The sequence below is a fragment of the Syngnathus floridae genome, chromosome 16, assembly GCF_059516105.1.
Source record: "Syngnathus floridae isolate MCC-2025c chromosome 16, RoL_Sflo_1.0, whole genome shotgun sequence".
Classification (NCBI taxonomy): Eukaryota; Metazoa; Chordata; class Actinopteri; order Syngnathiformes; family Syngnathidae; genus Syngnathus; species Syngnathus floridae.
Window position 1 is genome coordinate 8,142,701 of NC_142428.1, and position 19,738 is coordinate 8,162,438.

The 19,738-nt window shown below is 39.7% G+C and overlaps 1 protein-coding gene and 1 long non-coding RNA gene across 4 annotated transcripts in view; one reads left to right on the forward strand and one right to left on the reverse strand.

Annotated features, from left to right (window-relative positions):
- The first annotated feature begins 422 nt into the window (after positions 1 to 422).
- On the forward strand, positions 423 to 13,041 carry cd109 (CD109 molecule). Of its 2 annotated transcripts, XM_088356335.1 has the most exons (31): positions 423 to 527; positions 628 to 656; positions 745 to 978; positions 1,077 to 1,199; positions 1,297 to 1,336; positions 1,589 to 1,670; positions 1,749 to 1,836; positions 2,220 to 2,334; positions 2,413 to 2,522; positions 2,597 to 2,785; positions 2,927 to 3,025; positions 3,120 to 3,182; positions 3,339 to 3,509; positions 3,584 to 3,736; positions 4,506 to 4,578; positions 4,664 to 4,748; positions 4,850 to 4,967; positions 5,629 to 5,742; positions 5,808 to 6,026; positions 6,187 to 6,328; positions 7,199 to 7,375; positions 7,688 to 7,769; positions 7,987 to 8,218; positions 8,312 to 8,483; positions 8,691 to 8,881; positions 9,494 to 9,643; positions 9,729 to 9,794; positions 10,449 to 10,591; positions 11,043 to 11,199; positions 11,628 to 11,730; positions 11,904 to 13,041. In XM_088356335.1, exons 4-31 carry the CDS (start codon positions 1,194 to 1,196, stop codon positions 12,101 to 12,103), a joined length of 3,540 nt encoding a protein of 1,179 aa, XP_088212461.1. In that variant the 5' UTR covers positions 423 to 527; positions 628 to 656; positions 745 to 978; positions 1,077 to 1,193; the 3' UTR covers positions 12,104 to 13,041. The 2 variants fall into 2 exon arrangements, with proteins under 2 accessions (XP_088212461.1, XP_088212462.1); XM_088356336.1 differs by lacking the exons at positions 423 to 527; positions 628 to 656 and having other exon boundaries at positions 942 to 1,199.
- Positions 13,042 to 18,701: 5,660 nt separating this feature from the next.
- The window catches only part of LOC148385492 (uncharacterized), a 38,323-nt gene continuing 37,286 nt past the window's right edge, over positions 18,702 to 19,738 (reverse strand). For both annotated transcript variants that reach the window (XR_015853089.1, XR_015853090.1), the window contains one exon: positions 18,702 to 18,911. This is a non-coding gene — a long non-coding RNA (uncharacterized LOC148385492). The remainder of the gene's footprint in view (positions 18,912 to 19,738) is intronic.

The window sequence follows — 19,738 nt, forward strand, 5'->3', positions numbered from 1 at the left end:
TCAGATCCATTGTGTGACAGACGATATGATATGTTCATACGGTACTTTTGTGCAGAACTGCACGAGTGCCTCTCCGGGGAATAAGGGGTGCCCTTTTGTCTTATGCGTGCTTAGGTCAGTTGAGCTTGTTTGTGGTATTCACTTTCACTTGGGAGTCAAGCAGAGACCTCCAAGATGCGTGTGCTAGCAGGCAGTGTCAATATGGATTTAATTTGGGCACTTGTGTGTTTGGGAGTTTGTTCCGCTGCAACCGGCTCCACTCAAGCGTAAGTAAGATGAAAACGACGATTCATCCATAGCGTGTCAATGCAAATGAAATTTTAATACTGTTTATTGTCTCGCTCCACTGAGCAATAACTGTGTGCTATGTTCCAGGACATTATTTGTGATGACAGGACCTGAGGTGCTGCCTGCTGGGATGCCCTCACTGCTGGCTGTAACAGTCTTCTATGAGTTTCCTATCAGGATTGAAGCTGAAGTTTCACATCACGGCACAAAAGTCACCAAAACTGCTGACTTCCAAGGAGGTGTCTCACTCAATACTTAAAAACATTGAATTTAGTTAATGTTCAGGATTTGTGAATCCTTCATACTTAATAAAACATTTTTAAAATTTCTCTTTTTCAGGTGTGACTCAGCTGCTTACTTTGCCTGCAGTGAGTATTTTTTCTCTTCTTGTACTGTTTGTATGAATTGAAATCACCATAATTTTATTGAGATTTCTGTTTTCGTTGACTGTTACAGTTCCCCACTTTTCTAACCCAAAGTTCCCGCTTGAATTTGACATTAACGGGCTACCATGATGGAAGAGTTGTCTTCTCCAACATCACCAACCTCACTTTTGATGTCAGGAACATCTCATGCTACGTTCAAACTGACCAATTGCATTATCGCCCGGGGGATACTGTCAAAGTCCGAGCTGTTTGTGTTCAGTTGGATAATCTCCCGTACAAAGGGGGAGTGGATCTCTCAGTCCAGGTAGTTGTATTAAGTTTTCTACAACTAGCCTAAGGAGATGAACGGGTCTCTGCTCAGGCTTTGTGTGTTCATGAGAAGTGTCACTGATGCTCTTAAAGGATTCCAGTGAGGATGTCGTGAAAAGGTGGCAGTCCACAGCGAATCATGGGATTGTGTTTCACGAATTTACTTTATCCCAGACTCCTCCTCTGGGAACATGGACAGTCATCATCACAATGCATGTAAGTTTGAAAAGTGTCAGGTGAGCTCAGACTATTGAAAACTTTGACTCTAATTACGTCAATAATAAAAAAAGTATTTTGTTTTCCTCCCGTACAGGGTGTGACTGATAAGAAAACATTCATTGTGGAGCACGAGGGTAAGAGCTCAATGACGACATTACCATATATTTGAAATGAAATAATATTGAAGTTATACTGTATTAATCACTACTCTGATAGGGAGATATTGTTGATAGTGATTTTAACAGGGAAGCAGGAACGTTTAAACTAAAAAATTGGAGAATCAAAATTAAGATACAAAATATGGCTTAAAATATGACAGACTTGCCAAAGGTTCTCCAACATCATAGTTGTTTTCACGCCAACTTGTGCACTGGCTCTTGTTGCAGAGCCTCCTCAATTTGATGTTCTGGTCAGGACGCCGCCAAGAGTTCTTGTTGAAGAAGATATATCTGGATCAGTGAGAGCCATGTGGGTCCAGAAATCCCATGAATATCAATAATGTAGTGAATAAGCAAGTACCATCATACTTTTGGCTCTCTCCTGCAGTTATCCCAATGGACAACCTGTGCAGGGAACCCTCAATATCTCACTCACTCAACCGACTGCTGTGGAGGACTTAACACAAACCAAAGAGGTGAAGTTTTAGATAAATAAGTCTAAGAAACAACCACAGTGATGGCGATGATGCGTTATTAAGAAATCAGCTCCTTTTTTCCAAGTAAATAATCACTAGTTACTCAAAGTCACAGAACGTTACTATGTAGCATTTATTTAATTTAAAGGATTAAAAGAGTGTACATCTTTTCACCACTAAAGCCAGTGACTACTAACTGCCTCCAGGTTGTAGCAGTGAGAAAGAATTGAAAACACACTTTTCAACCACGGTCATCCTTAACACACATATTTTGCATGCAACAACACAACTAAAAGTTAAAGAATAACATAGAAGACACCTTCGTACACACAAAAGGCAGTATCCCATTTCTGTTAAGGGATTTTTTTCTCTATTTCTTCCAGATCTATGGATCAGCTCAGTTTTTCTTCAGCAATGCTCAACTTCAGAGCCTCCATATAACATCAAAAATGGAGGATGCCGTACTTATTAAAGTGTGCGTTACTGACAAGTCAACAGGTAGGCTGTCTATACAATTGGTAGTGTATATTTTGTGATCTTCTCATATACTTATGACATTATGTGTCATCACACAAGGAATTAAAGTCAGCAAGACAGTTAAAGTCCACCTGATGAGGAACACATTCCAGCTTAAATTCTGTGATTACCCCCAGTCGCTGAAGCCATCTTTGAACTTCTTTGCAAAAGTGAGAGAATTGCTCAACAGCTATGTTTTTTTCAAGCTGATATTGGTAAGTTTAATAAACACCTTTCTTCACAGCTTAGCATCTCCCGGTACGACAAAAAGCCCCTGAACACCGATAATCGAAAGTACTCTGCTGTGGTTGACGTCACTCAGTGGTCATCTATGATGAGCGAAAGTACCACGATGACTCTTCCAGTGCCGATAGATGGGAATGTCCACATTAAGTTTAAATTACAGTATGACGTGCAGATGATTTTAATTCAAGTAAGTATTCCAAAAGTTGAAAGTTTGGTTCGCTGCGGAAAGAATTTAAGATTATTTGATTTATAGAGTCTAAGCGGTGGATGGACAGATGGATGGATGGACCATGCATATGTTTTATTATTATTTATATTTTATATACAGGCCAGGTACCAATCAACTGTTGAGACACTGAAGCTCTACAGAAACTACTCATCTCCAAGTGACTCATATCTTCAGATTTCCCCCGGAGTGCCTGCAACGGTAATAAAAGTAACAAATTTTGTCTGTGACCAGTTCCGTTATACTTTGTTGTTTTTCTTTTATGGATTACGGATTGTCTATGTTCACCTTCCAGATCGGATCGCCCTATCAAATAGAGACAGAAAGCACAATTCCACTATCCAAAATTCATTATGTGGTAACTTTGAATAATATATATATATATATATATATTTAACAATCTCTTTCCTCATAGCACTGTGTTTGCTTTGAATAATGCATAAATACAAATAAATAATTAAGATGGTAATTTCTTGATGTTACAAACATCCACTATTCCTTGTTGTACTTCCAGGTGAGTTCAAGAGGTCAAGTGGTGACAGCGGGGTCAAACACGTCTTCCTCCTTTTCCCTGGTGCCAACATTGTCCTGGTCCCCTGAGGCCTGTATCACAGTCTATTCTATCCTCCCTGATGGAGAGATCATTAGTGACACAGCACGGATAACTGTTGCTCAGCAAGCATATGTATGGCCCAGCTCTTGTACTCCATTAAACTGGTCCAGTATACATTGATAATCAGTGTGACTCTTCCATGACAGGTTTCTCTACATTGGAGCGATGAAAGAGCCCGTCCAGGAGAACGAGTAACGCTCACCGTGACGGCCCTTACTCCAAATTCCCGTGTCGGAATTTTGGTGATGGGAATGCATGATGAGGATCCACAGGCTGACTCTGATTTAGAAGCAGGGCAGGTACAGCTCCTTTATTTGCTTGTGCGGTGTTTTTATGTTAAACGCAACTTGATAGAGGCCACGAATGAAGTCATGTAAAATCACAGCATTTGTATCATACATGATCAAACCAGTTTGTCTGGATATAACAGACCGACCTGCTTTCTTAGGTTATTTCCAAAAGTCTGTAACTCTAGTATGGCTGCCTGGTTCTTAACCTGAGGCCTGTTGACAAATGCACAACGAAGAAAAGTATAGTGCAACGCATTTGACTGTGGGAATATGAACTAGCTTTTCAAAAGACGCCTCAATAGCTTTTATTTATGTACGTCTTACATCACCAAATTGGCAATGTCCCTGCTTGGCTGTCACAGTAATGTAAAGAGTCATGTAGTGCAGGTAAATGGTTGTATAAGTGCTTTTGTCACCATAGAGCACAGGTGTCAAACTCAAGGCCCAGGGGCCAGATACGGCCCGCCACATCATTTTATGTGGCCCGCGAAGACAAATTGTGCATCAAATTCGTGTGTCATTACTAGAATTGCAAATTGTCTTCACTTTTCACAATATCTTTTTTAAAATATTTGACCAGGTTTTACTCGTCTGATTTGAAAACGAGTTATTTGTCAGTTTGTTTTGTAGCTTTTACTGTATATAATATGAGGTGCTCATACATTTATTTGGGTTGACAGTCATAATGGCCCTCCGAAAGAAGTTATGACTACAATGCTGCCCGCGAAAAAAATGCCATAGAGTGTACTGATTATCATCTTGTGCTTTGTCATCGTAGGGATGCAATATGAAGATTTTCTCCAATGTTCCACTGCATATGAATGAACTCTTGGTGGATAGATCAGAAAATTGTATGTTAATGATAACACAATGCATTGACAAAATGTTTTTTTTCTACTCACTACCCTCTCTTGTGATCTTCATTCACATTTTCAGTTGGTAATGTCCACTTAGTGGAGAAATACTGGAAACACTGGGTGGATAGAAGTGAGGACCAAATGTGGTTTGATGCTACACTCAGGTGAGCTATTAGGTTTTTATGGTACAAAGAAAAAAATGAATACATGTAGAGGACAATATGTCACACAGATGCCGTGCATTGTCCTTCTGTTTTCTCTCTAGTTATAAAACATGGACAAGTGAGGCAATAACAGTTCCAGATGGTGTTACGTCGCTGGTAGCTGCTGCACTGATAATGTCAGATGACTTGGGTTTGGGATTCACTCCTGTGCCACAAAAGGTACACTATGGAGTCTATTTTTGTAGATGACGCAGTTGCGCTAGAAAGTAAAAAATATATATCGTATTTTCCGGACTATAAGACGCACCGGACTATAAGGCACACCTTCAATGAATGGCCCATTGTAAAACTTTGTCCTCATATAAGGCGCACCGGACTATAAGGCGCACCATTAATGCATCATGTCAGATTTTTAATCCAAATCAAATCATTCTCCATTTTATCGTTTTTATTTCAACTTCAGATGCAACAAATTACTTCACAATCACAAAATAATGATCCATAGTCTTTTTGAGTCATGATTCATAGTCTTCAGCGGGCCACTTATGATTCATTTCATGACACAATGCTTCGGGCCAGTTTAAATTTAGGAATTTGGTCCATATAGTATAAGGCGCACCGGACTATAAGGCGCACTGTCGGGTTTTGAGAAAATTTTACGTTTTTAGGTGCGCCTTATAGTTTGGAAAATACGGTATACACAGACTGTAACAGTTCAAACTAAAATTAATTGAAATTCCTTGGTCCATTCCAATATATATTTTCAAACCCCCCAAATGTAGTTCAATGTAGAAATTGAACAAACAACACATTTGAAAGCCCACATTTTTTATTTTCTATTAAAGGTTTAAATTGTTTCTTACTTTCTTTTCATTTACAGCTGAATGTGGCCAAAGATTTCTCCTTGTCTCTTAATGTTCCACACTACATCATTAGAAGAGAGGAGCTTGTACTGGAGGTGAACATCATCAACCACTTAGCGCGGGACTTAAAGGTATGGAGTGAAGAAACTACTCTGACAAAGTCATATTATATTAATATGTTTTCCTCCCACAACAGGTGATTTTGGTTTTATCCAAAAGCAAGGCCTTTGAGTTTATTTTGGCAAAGCATGGTGACATCCCCTTGGTTAATGCTCAAATGCTCATCTTAGAAGGGTATGGCTCAGCCACAGCCTTGTTCCCCATCAGGCCTATGGTTATTGGGGAACTGCAAATATCTGTGAACGCCATAGCAGCAGACTGCTCAGAGAGCCTCGTCTGGAACGTTCTTGTGAAGGTACAGAATCTGTCGCAGACATCTCAAATTAACATTGATTTGGTTGACTTGTACTGAAGGCAGAATATCTACTCTCTAAAGTTCTACACTCAATCATAAAAATCAAAATATGGTAGCGTGAACCCAGTATTAATTCTCTACGAATCCCATTTTCCTGAAGCCCGAAGGAGTTGAACAATCTTTCTCAGAGACACTTTTTCTGGAACTGGAACCACTGACCCACAACTACTCCCAGTCTATCTCCATCTCTTTGCCTCTGCATGTGGTGGAAGACAGCCAGAGAGCCAATGTGGTATTAGTGGGTATGTGTGCACTTGTCTTCAATTAAATTGTCACTGCAGCTTCTTTAGTGTTACAAATTAGGTAGGTGGAATATGCACAAGGTTAAAATGCTATCTTCTGTTACACCATTTGTCAGCACTTCAACATTTATTGATTTTTTTTAAAAATTGCATTTATTTATTGAACTGCAGCTAGGATATGATTAATTTTGTCACAAATCTGAATGGGAGACCCCGAGTGCAGGAAAGCAAGTATTTGGGGCTGTGGCTCAGTCAAGAAATATTTAACTTAAATGAAACAAAAAAACAAACAAGGCACCTCTGGTCAAGGAAAAGCTGAAGAAACAGGCAATCAAAAACCAGCAATAAACTAACAAATAAACACTAACAAAATAGACTTAGACGTGGCTTGGGGAGCATACAAAAACAAAGCACACAGCACGTGGGACAGACGACAATGCCCCAACAACCAAGAGAAAGGAGGGAACTAAATACAAACAAACTGACGAGACAACGAGGAACACCCGGACAAGACACAAGAGGCTGAGGGAGCTGATTGGAAGACACAATGGGCGGGGCTAACGAGAACAGTGGGAACAATGATCAACAAGGTACCGTATATTCCTGACTATAAGGCACACACATACAGACATACAAAGAACACCAGGAACAAACAAAAGGGACAAAATCACACCAAAGCCCAAATCAAAAAAACAAACAAACAAAAAACATGACAAATACACTTTATATCTTCATACAAAATGATCTTGTTTAAACATCGTCAGTGTCTGCAGGTTGTTTTGTTGCTGTGTTTTATTTTCTAGAGATTGCAGTACAATAAAATTATTACTGAATATGGTCCCCCTACCTCAATTGTGTCACTATTTGCAGGTGATGTGTTGGCCTTGTCCATCCAACACTTAAATTCACTGGTTCAATTGCCAATTGGTTGTGGAGAGCAGAACATGATCAACTTTGCTCCAAATATTTATGTGCTCCAGTACCTGGACAGGTCCAACCAGGAAAATAGAGAGATGAGGAACACAGCTTTGGGCTATATGTTTGAAGGTATGCAACAGTCAAGTTTGTTTGTTTGTTTGTTTGTTTGTTTGTTTATTTATGTATTTATTTATTTATTGTTCTGAATTCAAAATATCAACATTACATTATTAAAAAGATGAAGTCATTTTTTGACTCATTAAATTGGCCAATATTTATTTAGAAAAAAACAAAAACAAATCTGGACTAACCTGACTAATCTGAACTGGATATTTATTTATTTATTTATCTTTTTTCAAATTAATTAATTAATTAATTATTTTTTATTTATTTATTTACTTACCGCTTTAAAATGTCAATCTCTCCATCCTGTTTATTCAGGCTATCAAAGACAGCTATCCTACCAAAAAGATGATGGATCCTTCAGTGCTTTTGGTGCTCAAGATCCTGCTGGTAGCACATGGTAGGTTGTTCTTATATGCCACTGAAATACGCTGGCTTTATCGTTATCCGTTTATGTAAAAGAGTGATTTTCTTTCCACACCAAATTTATTTAAAAACCTCAGTGGATCAAAAGTTATTCTGCCTGAAAATATTTTTGTCGAACGTTTGAAGCAGCAAATCACATAAGTGACGTGCCATAACTTTATCTTCCGTGAGATGATTTGTATACATTGCAGGCTGACAGCCTTCGTCTTGAGGTGCTTCCTCCAGGCTCAACCCTACATGCACATTGACGAGACAGTCATAAATAGAGCCAGAACTTGGCTCATGGGCCTCCAGGGCCCCCAAGGAGAATTCTCTGAGGTGGGGCGCTTGATGCACACTGAGATGCAAGAAGGACTGGACAACGGCCCTGTGGCCCTCACTGCTTTTGTCATGATGGCCCTACTGGAGAACAAAACTTACGTGGTAAATTGATTCAATCTCAATTTACATAAAATGTTTACTTACTGCATGAACTCTCATGGTAGCTTGACACTACTTCCTTGTATTTTTGTGAAGGACAAGCACTATGACAAAGTGTCCCTGACCATAACGTACCTGGAGAGAAGCGTAACCAGTGAAGCTCTCAGCAACTACACATTGTGTTTAGCAGCGTACGCGTTAGCTCTGGCCAACAGTTCTGTGGCTGGCACAGCGCTGGAGGAACTGAGCACCAGAGCTGACTACAGAGGTAGTTTACAAAAAAAATTGCTATTTGAGAATGAACAGAATCACATTCCGACACTACAGTGCTGCCAGATGACGTCCAATTGAATTATTTAGAGATGTTAGATTACAATTTCAACACAGTCTTAAGGCTGGCTATGTATTTTTTTAAGTAGGAGTAGTAGATGTGGCAGTGTCGCGTAATTTCTTATTGCATTTTACAATTCCCTAGATGGCATCATGATGTGGGCATCCTCTGCTGGCCCGGACGTACCTGAGGGCCAACCACACTCATCTCAGGTAGAAATGGCCTCCTATGTAATGCTGACACATATTCAGCGTGGAAGCTATGTGGAGGGCATCCCGTTTCTCAAGTGGTTAATCAAGCAAAGGAACTTCTTGGGTGGCTACAGGAGCACACAGGTAAACTGTGATGAAATTTCTTTGTATGTACCGTATTTTACGGACTATAAAGCGCACCTAAAAACCTAAAATTTTCTCGAAAGCCGACAGTGCGCCTTATAGTCCGGTGCGCCTTATATATGTACCAAATTCCTAAATTTAAACTGGCCCGAAGCATTGTGTCATGAAATCAATCATAAGTGGCCTGCTGAAGACTATGAATCATGAATCAAAAAGACTATGGATCATTATTTTGTGATTATAAAGTAATTTGTTGCATCTGAAGTTGAAATAAAAACGATAAAATGGAGAATGATTTGATTTGGATTAAACATGCATCTGACATGATGCATTAATTGTGCGCCTTGTAGTCCAGCGCCCCTTATATAAGGACAAAGTTTTAAAATGGGTTATTCATTGAAGGTGCGCCTTATAGTCCGGTGCGCCTTATATTCCGGAAAATACGGTAACCTAAAGATTGTTAGAACACCAGCAAAGTGCAGAAAAACTAACTGGTTGACTAAGTTGACAAGACTGGAACTCCAGTCTAACGCATTCTGCTGCATTCAATGGCATCCAGAGTAAATTCTGGATATTGTCGATTCTATGAGTTCTATTTTTGGCCTCCCTTAGGACACAATAGTTGCCCTCCAGGCTGTGGCCTACTATGCTGCATTTAGTGGCTCCAGCTCCATCAACCTCCGTCTCCTTGTATCTTCCTCGAATTCTTCTTTTACCTTTCCCATCAACTCCACCAGCTATTTGGCATACCAGCAGCACGAGGTAGCGACATGTTGTGCACTATTTTGATGCATGGAATATTTTATATTTTGGTGGGATTTGTTCAACTTGACATGTTCCTTTTCAGATCAATGCTAACCAGGACATACATCTAAATATATACATAGAAGGAAGAGGATTTGCCGTTTTCCAGGTGCAATCATACTGCTTCTCTTTGTCCTTGCTTGCAATAATTAGTTCATAATTACAAAACTGTTTACAATTTGCAGCTTCAAATGAATCCTGCCACATCTCCCCCCCCCCAAAAGTTCCTCTCTAATTATGGAAATGTTTCCAACTTATCCAACTCCACATAAATGATCATTTGATTGCCAGAGCATGACCAGAGTTAACTGAAAATTGCAGCTGTGCATGAGACAATAAATTACATTGTTAATGCCAAAGCAAAAAAAAAAAAAAAATGGCTAAATGCAAATGTAGCATGATGGCCTCCCGCCGATTAACATCTGGAACACATATTGTAGTTGAGAGTTTTGTTTGCGTTAGTGTCTCCACATGATTCCACTCAAAAGACTTTGGCTAAAGCTTAATCTTTTCATTCTGTCCAAATTAGAAGCATTACCCCTCCATCTCAGAGTTCTTCCACCTGTTTTACTGTCTGTAATTCATTACGATGGACTTTACATCTGTGATTGCATTGCAGTAACTTTTCCAAAACGTGATATAGTTTCTGTAGTGTGTTTGTGTCCTGCATAATCGTTGGCACAGCCGGTACATGTATGTAAGCGTATCATCATAAAATCAAGGAGAAAAAAAATTGTCTTAAATGTCGCATAAATTCTTCCAGATGAATGTTTTTTACAACCTGGAGAGCAAAGCATTTTTACAGAACCAAGTTTTGCATGCCGGAAACCAGGAGGCTTTTGATTTAAAAGTGGACGTGACGGAAGAGGAAAACCACGATTACTTGTTCTTATCTGTGTGTGTCAGGTAAGCTGATTTTTATAAGAAGCATAATTGACCGTTCATGTATGCATGTTCTCCTCGGAATTATTTGGGTTTTCTCCGAGTATTCTAGCTTCCTCCAAAAAACACATGTTAGATTAATTAAAGACTCTTTGGCTAAATGATACCACAAATTAAAAACAACTGACCAATCCCAATGCAGCACAGAAAATGTCATGTCATGACAACCACATTGAGTTTTAATTTTTCTTTGTGTTTGGAAACCCTCAATTTACTTATTGTGTTACTAACTTTATAGTGGCTTTTTTGTCATTTTTTTTTTTTTTTTTTATGACTATGATGGATCACTGGTCTCCATTTTTACGCAAGTCCTTGACATTGACATTTTGAGTTCTCGTGTTTTTATATCTCTTTATTTCTCATCATGCAAGTGTAACTTTTTCTTGTCTCCTCAATGGTGACGTCTTGTTCGTAGGCTGAAGAGCAATCAAGTGATTCCTCACACAGGCATGGTTATCCTGGATGTCGGCCTGCTCAGTGGTTTTGCTCTCGCCGCTGGCGCTGCTGCCTCAATACAATCAATAAGAAAGGTGGAAACATTCCCTCAGAAAATCACCCTCTACCTGGATTCAGTAAGGATCTCATCAGTCATTTAAATAGTGGGATGGTGTCATAAATATTTGTCTCCAAAATGTAGAGACAGATTCTGGTTAAGACAAATGACGGAAATTAAAACTAACAATATTCTCTGTGTTTGCTAAGAGAAGCAGTTTAGCTTCCATTATTTTTATTTTGGAAATTATATGCACCACACCAATTTCTAATAAGCACAAGAGCTACGATAGCTAGTATAATAACAATAATAATAATAATAATAATAATAATAATACATTTTATTTATAAATGTTAACCCTGAGCGTGTATTTTATTTATTTATTTATTTATTTATTTATTTATTTATTTATTTATACAAACGGTGACCCACACCACGGTTAATGTTAATTACGTTACACTCTGTGCCTCTAACATTATTTTTCTATTCTCTACCTTTTGTGTACAGCTCAACGAGTCAGAACTTTGCATCCCACTTCCATTGGTCCGAGTTTTTAAAGTGGCCCGAATTCAAGATGCACTGGTGCAGGTTTATGACTACTATGAGCCTAGTGAGTAAATTGTGATTAAATATGACTAAATGCGACCAACGATTATCATGACGAACCAGATAACTGAGAATGTTTCATTGCCCTCAAGATACATCATTTATTTACAAATTACACATACGCGCATGCTAATCATGATGTCATCCTCCTAAAAAAATAATTTTCTTGCCTCACAGCGAGACGAGCAGCGACAACATATAATTCAGAAATTCTTCGCCTCATGGACGCTTGTGACTTCTGTGGTGAAGACTTGCATCTGTGTCTGCTGAGAAATCCCATCATGGTGTCCTCATCAGTGCCCTCAATACATAGCACCACGTGTAGCCTTTGTTGCTTATTACTTGGAATAACTTTGCTTTATTGCAGTCTAATTTGATTGGAATGTTTGCACTGGTGGTCAGCAGGTCTACCTTGGAGGCAATGTGATGAAGAAAGATGAAGGAACCCAATTGTATAAAGCAGTAAAATTGGAGGACAACTTAAAAAAAATGCTTATTAATGACCCTTTGGTCAAATTTGATCTAGATCCATGTTAAACCTGATACGTCTTTTGCTCGTTCACTGGAAATGCATTTTTGATTGATGAGCTGTATGTTTTATAAGGGTTTCTTGGACTTTAAAGCAAAGGTTTCTTTTTAAATCAGACATGGAGTGAAGTAAATTTAGGGGTATCAGTTTTCCCACAAAAAATAGAATAATGCATGAACAGTATATCATTCACCCTTCGATGTTTCTTTTTGGCTAACTATCAAGGGGTGATTTTTCAGTAGCTTTTTCTAAAGTTCCTCTCCAGTCTGTGCACTGCAGCACTGTGAACCTTCAAAGTGAAAAACACTAGATGGCAGGCTTGTCATCGGAATAGTGATTCTTGTATATTACTGTATTCAAGTATAGGGAGGAGAATTTTGTCTGTTCAAAAAAAGACATATGTATAGCTGAATAAAGTAATGAAAATATCATTTATGCACCTCAACCATAATAATAATAAAGATTGTAGCTAAATATAACTGAGTAGCTAATCTGTCTTGGGTTTAAAAGAAAATTCACAGAAATGTTCACATTACAAAAATTTCTTGTTGGAAGGGTTTTCAACTAGTTTTGTTCAAGGGACCATCATTGTAACCAAGAAGCAACTTAGGGACTACTGCTTTGGCAGAATATCATTTTATTTTTTCATCGAAGGAGGATAGACCTATACAGCCTATTTATTTGCATTTGTATGTCTATTTGGGGAATCTCAGCTACATTTGACATCATTTGGATTGGTAAATGATTCACAAAATCTAGCTGGAAAATAAATCAAGTCTAAATTGACTTGAGGATTGAACCCACCACCTTCAAAGTTCAAGTCTATCACTATAACCGAGCCACGCCCCTCGTAAATTTGCTTGGGGAGGGGGGAACTCATTCAAATTTGCTACACTTGGTGAAACCCCAAAGAAGACAGAGTCAGTTGATGTATAGGGTTCACCATTTTAAAATGGGAGGGGGGGGGGTACTTATTTTCATGGGTTAACTTATTCTAATAGGGCTTCTGTTAGAATTAGTACCCCCCGTGTAACTTTGCTTGGGGAGGAGGGACCCTGTTCAAATTTGCTAACCCCAAGAAGAAACAAAATTAGCTGGAAAATACATCAATTTTATTTTTAAATGTGTTACAATTATTTTCCATTTTCAATTTTGCGGGCCATCTGCAATATCACCACGGACCACTGGAGGCCCGCGGACCACCTGTTGACAATCTCTGTCATATTGGTGTTGGGAGGCTGGAATCGATAAATGGCCTTTCTGTTTATTTCAATCGAGAAAGATAATATTGCGATATGAGTTTTGAGCATGGTCATGGAACAAATTAAATTTTATGGCACCACTGTGTATCTTTGCAGCCATATTGTGGTATCTCGGAGCAAAGGTTTGTGGATGGGTGTCAATTACTCACAGGTTTTTGCTATTAATGCCAGGTCTCACCTTCAACACTGCATTCCATTCAGAAAATGAAATTACATTTTAAAATTACACCGTACTATATTACACATATGTACCTAATATTGTGGCTGGTAAAGTGTGCTGCTCCGTGAATGTGAACATTTGTGATAACAACACACACATCAGGGTCAAGTCAAATAAACCTCACACTCCACAAGCCTTGTTTGTAGGTCATGTTCTAAAAACAGTTAATCAATCACGACAGGCATGATGTCACGCGTTCACTATGTCACAGGAAATGTCGGTCCTCCCCAATGTGGCGCCCTAAGCGAGATTTTTTTTTAGGGTACCCCCTGTAATTGACTCTATTTATACACTTACAAAATGGCTACGGTTACAAGTTATTTTAAGAGGAATGTACTGAGTGCCTTTAAATGAATCTGAAAAAAAAGGCCTCCATGTAACAAAAGCGAGAGCATCTTTCAGCGGCACCATCTGCTAAATGGTAAAGCTTCTGGATTCAACACAGGTTTCGTGTCAGTAAATCAAACCCCAGCGCCATTGAGAACATTTCATTCCCATTAGTGCGGCTGAGGAGGAGTAAGGTCAACACGTTATCTGTCCTCATGGCAATTGAGGGAGAGGAATTTATTCCTCGTTGTTTCCTGTTCTGATGAGATAAACAGACAATATTGACGTTGGATTTCTTGTGACAGGCTGCAAAATAAAGTGTTTGTTCACATAAAGCGACAGACTGACAGCAGGTTTTTCAAGATGGATTCTCTCTTTGGGATTTATTGCGTAACCAGGGTGACGAATAGCTGGACTCCAAAAGGAAAGTCGATATACGTCGTTTGTGTTTCTGATATGATATATTCTGGTAATATAATGATTTATTTTGAATGTAGCAAATGCTAAACCAAAAGAATTCAGGATGCGCTAATGTGGTCAGGAGTTCCTGCCAAGTTTGATGCTTTAATTCCGATATAGATCAGCAATTACCATCAACAAATGAGCAGATCAATCAAAAGTTGTTGATTGCGTGACAGAATCCGCAGGTGATGTCGGCAACAACAAAGATGAATCATTTGGGAAAACCTCAAACTCCCCGCTGAGGCTCCCTACGTTGGCCGTGGGGAGCAGGATGATGCAGTTGTTTGGCAAGACGTACTTCACCAGGGGCGAGTCATAGGAAAATCTGTTTGAGCTTGCATCCCACCCAGCGTGAGTGTGTATTTGCACAACCCCCACCTGACCCCACATAAACCGGCCCACTACGTCCTATTCAGACAAATCCATCCCGAAAAGGAAACTCCAGAGAAACAAAGCAGGCCGGATGGTCCCTTATATCATCTTCACTGAGGGGGAGCGGTACTTTGCGCTAATCAAGGGAGCGAGCACAGGTGGCTGACAGCCTCCAGTGAGTCATTGTGGTGTGTCAGTATTTATGTCTGCTCGACTACATGAGTAGCCTATCGGTATTCTCCGGATGAGACATGATATTGACAATCCCTCGGTGCACCTGGTATCAATGCAGCTTTCATGATGCAAAATATTTTTTTTTACCAAAGATTCTTTTAGTGCAGGGGTGTCAAAATCATTTTTTTCCAAGCCGCATTGTAGTCATAGCTTCTTTCGGAGGGCCATTATGACTGTCAAGACAAATAAATGTATGAGCACCTCATATTATATACAGTAAAAGCTACGAAACAAACTGACAAATAACTCGTTTTCAAATCAGACGAGTAAAAACTGGTCAAATATTTAAAAAAGATATTAAAAGTGAAGACAATTTGTAATTCTAGTAATGACACACGAATTTGATGCACAATTTGTCACATAAAATGATGTGGCGGGCCGTATCTGGCCCCCGGGCCTTGAGTTTGACACCTGTGTTTTAGAGTTTGCATACAAAGCTGTTGTCATTTATTCTTGGCTGCTGTCTTGCATGTTTTAGATGTTTACCTCCTCCAACAGACTTGATTCATCAGAATGCTCCAAAGGAGCCTTAATGATCGATCTGAATCCGGTCTGTTGGAGGAGGGAGACATCTACGACATGTAGAATAGCGGCCATCACCCCCTGTCCTAAGGCATCTATCCCTCGGCTGGTCTTCAAAATTCTCTCCATAAACTTAATGAACAAAACTAGTGACGAAAGGCAGCCGTGCTCCGATGGCACGATTTTCTTCGGAGAGCTGATGAAAACCAGAATTTTCACAACGAGTTTTGTAAACATGAATCCACCTCCAATACGAAAGCTTTTTTGGCTTCCTAACTGTTTATTCCCACATGTGGTGAAAAATAAGCTCATGCAGGTGTACTTGAATAAAAAGGAGAATCTATTCATCTTCCAATAAAATTGATTTAAACCATCCCTGTCTTTGCTCTGAACTAAATCACTCCATGTTTTGAGCATGGAGTGTGCACACACTGGAAACTTAACACAATAAAACCTCTGTGAAGCCTTGATTTGTGCGTATCCTGTTGAAGTGCGGTATTCTTCCACACTGATGATAAAAGGGGAGGGGGGGGGGAGTTGTGAGAGGAAAACTCTCGATTCTTGGAAATGGTTAAAAATCGAGGCCGAGGGTCGGAGCAGAATTTAGAGGAAGCACAGGAAAGTCGAAACCGGTTGGTGGCCAATGACAAGGAGTGTTAAAAAAAATTCGAGGTTACCATCATTAACTTTCATTGCTTAAGTCTCACAAACTCTGACTGTGATGGCTTCCTGCCTTTTAATGACGCATTTCTTTGGCTCAACCCATCAAGACTAGTGCCTTAAGACACTTTGGAATCCTCCCATAAAGCGTACTTTGAACGCATCAAAGTGTCCACATTCCACAGTAAAATATGGCCTTTCGTATCTTTCAACTCTCCAACATGTTTCATCTCTCCTCTTTACACATTTCACCACGACTATTTGTATATTTATCTTTCCGGCCTATTGATCTGCACTGCAGCAGAATGAAGTTGTTTTCATCATGCTGAAAGCGCATCAGTGGGAAGATGACTCCAACAACACGAGCTCTCAGAGTGTGACCGATTGGTTCTGTCTGGCTCCGGATGGCTCTCTTTTGACCTGCCTCACACTCATCGAAATGTCTAGGTGAGACGTACTTGCTAAAAATATGTGTGAGAATGAATAATTTCACAGTAGGAATCAGGCTAGACTAAACTAGTGTTGTGCACATGCACACCAGGAGCAAAGCGGGCCCTCGCCTCATTTTCCACTCATTTCTCGCCAGGGTCATGTTTTTTTTTTTTTGCTTGCGATTCAGCTGTCATACATTTCCCAAACCTCACTAACCAATTACAGTAACCGAAAACAGGTGGAAGTGGGCTTGTGCCTGTGCTCCTGTATGTGTGAGGGTGTTTGCACTGTATGTGGATCTAAGAGCAAACCAGTCAGCATGAAAAAGAAAAAAAAATGAAAGCAAAGATCGCAGTAAGATTATTGTGTGTACAAAAGACTGCAAGGAGAGACTTGTGAAACACTTATGTTTGAACAGGCCCACATCTGACTGACAGGGGATTATTATGTGTCTCAACCGCACAACGAGTGGGAGTTCCTGCAATTCTGATTAGGACTCAAATACAAGTTTTCAGACGTCTGGAGTTGTGTCATCAGCCACTCTGATTGCTTTCGATGGGAAATGCACAGATCCATGTTTCCTTGCCCTTAAATACATGTGACATGAGAGGTTATGTAGTAGCAGGGATCACAGGTTTGATGAATGGAGGGACAAAGGCAAATAAATGCGCCTGCTCCGTTTTTCCACTGACGTATAGGTGGAGAATAGTAAGTAAGCACTTAAAGGCTGAGTCACAGTTGAGATGGAGTTTACAACAGTGCTACTTTCTTCACTATATAATAAGCACACTAGTTAGCACGTTAGTTGTGGCCCTGGTCTTCCTATGTAGAGTTTGCATGTTCTCCCCGTGCCTGCGGGTTTCCTCCGAGTGCTCCGTTTTCTTTGGTAGGCCGATTGACCACTCCAAATCGTCCGTTGGTGTGAGTTTGGGTGTGATTGTTTGTTTAAGTGTGCCCTGCAATTGGTTGGCGAAAAGTTCAGGGTATACCACGTCTACCGCCCTAAGACAGCGGGATAGGTTCCACCTCGCCCACGACCTTTGTGGGGATTCAGGAAATGGATGTTACATGACCACGAAAGGGCGTACCCTGCCTCTTGCCCAATGACAACGTTTTTCGTAGAGTCTTAGAAAGTCTGTAGTACTCATTATGCTGGATTTTTAAGCGCGGGTCTTAGAAAAGGGAAATAAAAACATGCCTTCACCAATGGGGGATCTAGTATTTTGGCTTCTATCTCAGGAAAATGTTAGCCTCTGTTTTACTATCGCATGCCCTTCTTGTTTAGATGAGTCTCCGATGGAATTCGTTTTGATCCCAGATTGCCTTAGCATCTGCTCTTCTCATGCTAACAGCAAAATTAAGTCCACGGTTAAAACTTAAAAAGGCGCAGCAAAGATCTAGCGTGCGTTTTGTACTCTTTGAAGGGAATTTTATTGCATCCGCCTCAATGTGATATAATAATATAGCAATGGACTGCTGTTCGGCAGCCTTGCTCTTCTTCATCAAACCTCTGCCGCCTCGTCACATCTGTCCTGTGACTTCGGCAGGCTTGACCTTGTATAAATATTTCCTGTCACAGATTAAGGAGTTTAACAGGAGTGTAAATCATATAAAACTCAGAGGCGTACTTCCTTTTAGCTACTAGGTCTCATGATACAATCAGAGTCGGAGTTATCTGGAGGTAAGATCGCGGCAGCCAGCTCTTCAAAATGTAAACTTCTACAATCTAATTATCAGCAAGGTCAGCAGGTCATAAATTCAAAATTTTCAAGATATTTTGCCAAATAAAAGGACACACATTGTTAAGGATCTTTCTGCTGATGAAAATCATGGAAGAGTCCAATGTCAACAGGACATTGAAAGAAAACGTGTACTGTCTGACCAAAGCGAGAAACTGGGTTAATTCAGATAAAACCGTATTAAGCAAAGTTTCTGCCAGACATTGTATGAGAGGAGCTGCTGTTAAAAAAAACACTGCTGCAGGACCCTCTAAGGACTTGCATTCATGCAAAAACCTGTATATCAGTTTCCTCTATCCAATCTCACAAAGACAAGAAAAACATGCAGACTGATTTTTATTCACTGATGAATGCCGTGCTCCTTGGACCAGATGGATGTCCAGATGGATGGAGTTCTCGGTGGAATGTTAGGCCTCATTAGGTTGACTGCAGGTGTAAAAATAACCTTTTTTCGATCACATGGAGTAAATAACTGATCATTTTATGCTATGGTATGAAAGAAATATTACTCCTTCTACAGTAAAATAAGTCTCATGCAAGACAACACACCATTTAGGGCTACAAAACGTACTGTACCATGAAAGATTTAGCTAATATGGGTATAAAAAAATAACCTATATGTACGTATGTATATATTATATGTGTTTGTATGTGTGTATGTATGTATGTATGTATGTATGTGTATGTACGCGTGTGTGTTTACATGTATGTGTACATATATGTTTACTTATATGTATATGTATACATACACTGCCAGGACAATCGAGGGCACCTCCAGCAGCTCTTCGCTTTGACTTGGACATCCACTTTTTCATTGATTTTTATATTACATATTTTATGTGCCCTCTCTGCATCCATTGCAGCCTGGTGATCCTGAAAGGGGAATCCTTCCATCTGTGGCCCCTTGTCAAGGTTTCTCATTTTTCCCCTAGTAGGGTTTTTTTGAGTTTTTCCTTGCCCTTTTGGGAGCTTAAGATCAGGGGATGCTTTGAGAATAATTGTCAATTTGTTTGTCTATGGGAAGCCCTTTGAGACTGCTTGTGATTTAGGGCTATACAAATAAACTTGACTTGACTTGATATACTTATATGTATGTATATGTATGTGTACGTGTACCTGTACGTACCTCTACGTATATGTGTACCTCTACGTATATGTACATGTACCTGTACATGTACTTGTATCTGTACGTATAAGTGTACCTCTACGTATACGTGTACCTCTATGTATATGTACATGTACCGGTACCTATA

Bases quoted from the DNA above. Each gene is read 5' to 3' on its own strand.
- cd109 (XM_088356336.1), top strand. From the start codon at position 1,065: ATGCTCTTAAAGGATTCCAGTGAGGATGTCGTGAAAAGGTGGCAGTCC. The intron at 1,337-1,588 runs GTAAGAGCTCAA...CTCTTGTTGCAG, and splicing joins ATTCATTGTGGAGCACGAGG to AGCCTCCTCAATTTGATGTT. The intron at 10,592-11,042 runs GTAAGCTGATTT...TCTTGTTCGTAG, and splicing joins TTCTTATCTGTGTGTGTCAG to GCTGAAGAGCAATCAAGTGA.